At 50.5% G+C, this 5,038-nt stretch overlaps 1 protein-coding gene across 1 annotated transcript; it reads right to left on the bottom strand.

The window, feature by feature from the left end:
* Positions 1 to 666: 666 nt before the first annotated feature.
* Positions 667 to 4,738, bottom strand: LRRC52 (leucine rich repeat containing 52). Its single transcript, XM_009870717.1, has 2 exons — positions 4,114 to 4,738; positions 667 to 911 (listed from the first exon to the last, which is right to left on the bottom strand). The coding sequence occupies exons 1-2, from the start codon at positions 4,736 to 4,738 to the stop codon at positions 667 to 669; spliced, it is 870 nt and encodes a 289-aa protein (XP_009869019.1).
* Positions 4,739 to 5,038: the final 300 nt, after the last annotated feature.

Below are 5,038 nucleotides of genomic sequence, written 5' to 3'. Positions count from 1 at the left end.
GTGCGTGTAAGCAATATTTTTTACTTTAAAAAAATACCTGTTTTAGGGATATGTGTTACAAAACTTGGACTTTCCAGATCTGTAAATGTTCATAAACTGGTGGAGGTAACAGGGGGTCTGGCTGCAGAGTGAGACAGACGGTGTCTTTTGCTGTTGCTGGTATAATGGGGAAGAAAGCAGGACTTGGTGGGATCCCAGGCCCCTGAGGTCCTGGGTTTAATCTCTTTGCTCACATACTTGCCTTTCCACAGCAGAAAGTTCTTGGATTCCCAGTGGGTTCTGCTGGACTTTCTGGCCAGAAAGGCATTCGTGAGCTCCCTGGCTACAGCACAGTGCTGAGGCCTTTCCTGTATTTCTGATTATACCTTTTTGAGGTGGTCCCTGCTTTTCTGTGGTCTCATGGTAAAGCAGGAGTGTAAATGCCTGGCACTGTGCACACCTCTCATGCTCGCCCCAAATTAATATTTTGCTGATGTCCTGAGTCCTAGTGACAGATGACAAATGAAGGCAGCACAGTGAGTGAAACTGGAGCACAGGGACTTTTATTCTCTCGCAGTTTTATTTCACTTCAAAAATCTAGAATGGGACATAATGTGGGAAATCGGGCAGGAAGGGCCTGCCTTCAGTTCCCACAAAGGGTGTTGAGAAGGATTTGTAGGGCTGATGCTAATTGACTTCGTCTTCCTCCTCCTCTCCCTTTGAAGTGTGGACTTCATAGATGACAGCACAGATGCCAGCCAGCCAGGCTGCCCCAGTGCCGGCAAAGAATATGCAGAAGCCAATGAGACACAGAAAGATGTAATCTTGTTTGTACAGCTGGGTCAGGCAGTTGAAGTGGAGCTGCGCCTCCACCACAGGCATTTTCAGGGCACGCAGGCCTTCTGGGGTGTAGCAGGTGATGTTGTCAGCATCTGCAGAGGGAAAAGCAGAAGCAAGACTCTCTTGCCTGTATCTTAAACATTAATGAATGGGAGTCCTACTAGAAAATGTGATGGAGGAGTTTGCTAAACTTCCAAAATATGTTTACGGACTTCACACCCACCTCTCTCCACGGCTTAGGTAAAATCAGACAGGCAAACTCTTGTCAAACCACAGTTGCTGGGTTTCCAGAATGGTTTCTGTGGTGTTGTGTCTGCAGGAAGACACTGCATGTTGGATTATGCCACTGTGGCAAACTGCTCTGCTGATTGAGCACTTTTATTCTAATATAAGAGCACTTCTGTGTGGTGGGTTTTGTGTTTTTTTTTTTTATCTCAAACACTTTCTGAAGTGATATAACCTAAATTATGCTGGAATAATGAGGCTTGTGTGTACTGGACAACTCGAGTGGTTTGCAGTTACGCATACCCTTACCTGTTCTGTGAGAGAGGAAGAGAAAACTCATCAATGATTCAGTTCCACTGAAATAATAACTAGACCCTGTCACATCGTAGCATACACGGTGATAAAACAGATGCTGGCTTTCCCCTCTGAAGTTAGCGAAAGCTGAGCAAGGTAAAAACACCGTCTCATTTTGGGGTCAGTGGAAATCGTGTGCCCTCAGCGATGGCCCTCTCCTTCTGTGCAGGCTTTGAACTCCCCAAGCCAGACACCGTGACTGTGCCAGACACAGCCTGGTCACGGCTGGATTGCACTGCGTGGCTGGGCCTGAGGAAAACGGAGCAGTGGAGAGAAAACAGGGCCGGTATCTCTAACTGTCAGGCTGATACCTCTAACTGTCCGGAGTATAAATGGAGAGCTTTTTCTCTCTATTACCCAACTCCATCTAGACCTGGGCAACTTTGTGTCAGCACCTGGACTGCACAGATCCAGCTGAGCACCCCAGGCTGGTGCAAAAGCAGCAGCTTTTTAAAGGCCACGATGGGGATCTGCTTGCAGCAGGTTTCAGGGCTCTGTCCCAACATCTCTCTGCACTGGAGCTGTCAGCTCCTGTTACAACCCTTGCTTTAGGGCCGCCTGGTCCCGATGAAGCCCTCTTTCGCCCGATGAAGCCCTCTTGCCCTGCCCTTCCCGGCAGGCGGGTGTTTGTGACACAGGGTGTTCAGTCTGCTCACGCTTGCTGGCAGTGTGAATGCTTTGCACAGCCCTCACACCCATCCTGGGAGGCAAACGGCCTCCTGTGGACTCGCTCACAGCCATCTCGCCAGGACAAAGCAAAGCTCAACACAGCAGGGAAGTGGGGCATCCTCCGCGGGCTCCCTGTTTTCTTTGGCTTCCCCACTTTCCAGAGCACAGTGTGGGGATCCATATTCATACCCCTAGTCTTTGCTGCCACTGCCTTTGCTTCTCCTACCCTCTCAAATTGCCTGCAATGAGCTTTATGCTCCTGTTCCAGGGTTCAGTGTGTTATCTCCAATCTTACTGATAAGAACAGTACTTTTTTACACTGTTCCACAACTGCCTGTAACCTGTATGAGGAAAATAAAGAACTTCTCTGCCTATAGGGAGGTTAGTACATGTAATAAAACACAGAGATGTCCTTAATTTGGTTCTGTCCTAACACCAGCTTCCATTTCCCCTTCCCTATTCTTCCCTGGGGCTCTTTTGTGCCCCTTTCTTATTTAATGGACAGACTTTCTCAAACAATTTCTCCTTTGCAGCTCTCTCTCACCATTGCATCTTGCATTAAAGAAAGCTAAGCTTGCTTCGTTAGTGTGTGCTATGGTGTTTGGAAAAAAAAATTGAGTTCATGTGCTGCAGCTGCAGAACAAAGCTTTGCCCTTCGGACCAGTATTTTTCTGGGAAAGGGAGCTGGTGATTACCCTGCCTCATGAATACTCAGTGTCCACAGCCCACTTGTAAAATCTTTCAATCTGATGGGGAAAAGTTGATTTTAGGATCCCAGATGATGTAAGGAGAGATATTTTGGAAACTCTGTTTTCAAGAAATGGGCTTTATTCAGAAGTAAGCTCTGCTGTGCTGCTGCAGCCTGTGGGACTCGGCGCTCACCTGCATTGCACATAAATTTCTTACACTGGAAAAATTAAATGAGAGCCAATTTGCTCTGGGGTGCTGGAGGAAGAGTGGGAACATATGGAGCCTCCCTTTTTTTAACACAACTTGTGTTCTGTTTCACTCTGTCAATCAAATTTCATTTAGGACCCAAACCAGAGCTCCCATGGGAACAGCAAAACATTTTTCTCTGACTTCTGAGCATTTGGTCACAGTCTGATACAGAGGAGCAGAAAAGTCTACCTGCTGTGAGGGCTAGGAGCTGGAGGTTGCAGGATTTGTAATTTTTATCTGTCCTAGCACAACAGTTGCTGGGCTCTTAAGGCAAAAGGCGTTGTGTACACTTTTCATGTCTGGAAACAGGTTGGCAGGGAGCAGGGTGTGATCACAGCCCCATGAAGTTCAGCAGCTAAATTCTTGCTGGCTTCCACACCACCCAAACTTTCCCCAGAGGCCCTGTCAGCGAGAGATCGGAGCAGAAGAGGAGCTGACTGGCTTTCAACCTGGCTTTGATTTCAACATGGAGCAGAATTTCTGCTGTAGAAGTTGCAGAAATAAGGTCTGCAGGAGGTGTTCGAGATGGTGGAAAGCTCACGGCTGGAGAGGCTGCCCCGCGCAGGTCAGAACAGAGGCAGGAGAGCATTTCCACAGAGAGAGGAGGGGTTAACTGATCGTTATGGACATACTGGTTCTGCCGCAGCAGCAAACAATCCGAGCTGGTGGAGGTAAGGCAGGGAATTCAGAGCAGCAAATCTCCTAGTGCAGATCTCCCTCAGAGCCACGCTGGGCTCCTTGTCCTTGGCACTGCAGCCCCAGCAGGCACTGCAGGTGTGGTGGCTCGTAGGTGTGGTGGCTCCCAGGTGCAGGAGCACCTCCTGAAGCTGGAGCCAGGTGTTTTAGAGCCACAGCAGCAGCAATATCCTAGCTAAGCGCTACCCCTCTCTGACTGTTCTGAGGATGCTACTGAGTGTGACTCCCTGTGGGTAGAGCATGCACGACCCAGCTGCTCTGATCCGGGAGCAGAAGACAGGACCCACGACTGACAGGCAGCGGCAAAGCCTCGTGAGCTGAAGTTTTGGGAAAGAGAACAGAGGGCACTCTCCATTCCACACAGATCTGCAGGAGTAGGGAGGAGAGAGGTCTTGCTCACACAGTCCTCACCTGGAAAATGAATGGTGGTCTCTGTCATCCAGGTAATGAAGTCCAAAAAAGAACAGTTGCAGTGCCACAGGTTGTCACTAAGCCCCAGAAACCTCAGGTTGGGCAGGTCCCGGACAGTGCTGGTGTCCAGGAACGTTAAGCCTGTGCGGCTCACATCCAGGTGCCTCAGCCACGTGTTGTTGGCAAAAGCATCCTTCTCAATGACCACAAGGTTAGGATTGTCGGAGATTTTCAGCACGACCAGGCTGAGGAGGTGTGAGAAGGTGCTGAAGGTGACCTGTGTGAGGTTGTTGAAGCTGAGGTCCAGATAGACAAGCTTGGCCACTCCAATGAAAGTGAAATCCAGGTCATCCCCCAGGAGGTTCTTCCTGCAATCCAGATAGACCAAATCAGCCAAGAAGCTCAATTCCACTGCTGGCAGGTAGGAGACATTGTTCTCCGCCAGAATCAGCTGCCTGGTGTCCAGCGGGATGGCCTCAGGGAACTCCTGCAGCTGCTGCCCTGTGCAGTTCACTTCCAGGTACTGACAGCTACACCTGCTCGGGCAGTTGATGTTCTCCGACGCCATCCCCATCCCCAAAAGAAACACGAGGCTCAGGGGCTGTGGTCTACCTGGAAGAGACATGGTCCAACACGCTCCAGGCTGCTCAGCCTTTCGGGGACCGCGAGCAGCCCTAGGGAAGGTGCGTTAGTGTCCCAGCCATCCCGAGCAGTCCGGCTGCAGGGAAGCGCTTTGTGTCCGGGACTCACCTGACCCCTTGGCAGAGCGCCCGGCTGGAAACTGAGCCTGGTTTTTACATCGGCGGCAAGTGTGGAACGGTGGCTGGAGCGTCTCCGTGTCACACCCGGTGCCAGCTGACACCCCGGTGATGTCAACGGCTTGCAAAAGCTGCCCGGCCTTGGGGACAGCGCCGTGACCTGGCTG

Source organism: Apaloderma vittatum, unplaced genomic scaffold, assembly GCF_000703405.1.
Source record: "Apaloderma vittatum isolate BGI_N311 unplaced genomic scaffold, ASM70340v1 scaffold44625, whole genome shotgun sequence".
Lineage (NCBI taxonomy): Eukaryota > Metazoa > Chordata > Aves > Trogoniformes > Trogonidae > Apaloderma > Apaloderma vittatum.
The sequence above is the reverse complement of the archived record's forward strand: the minus strand, read 5'-3'. Positions and strand labels throughout refer to the sequence as shown.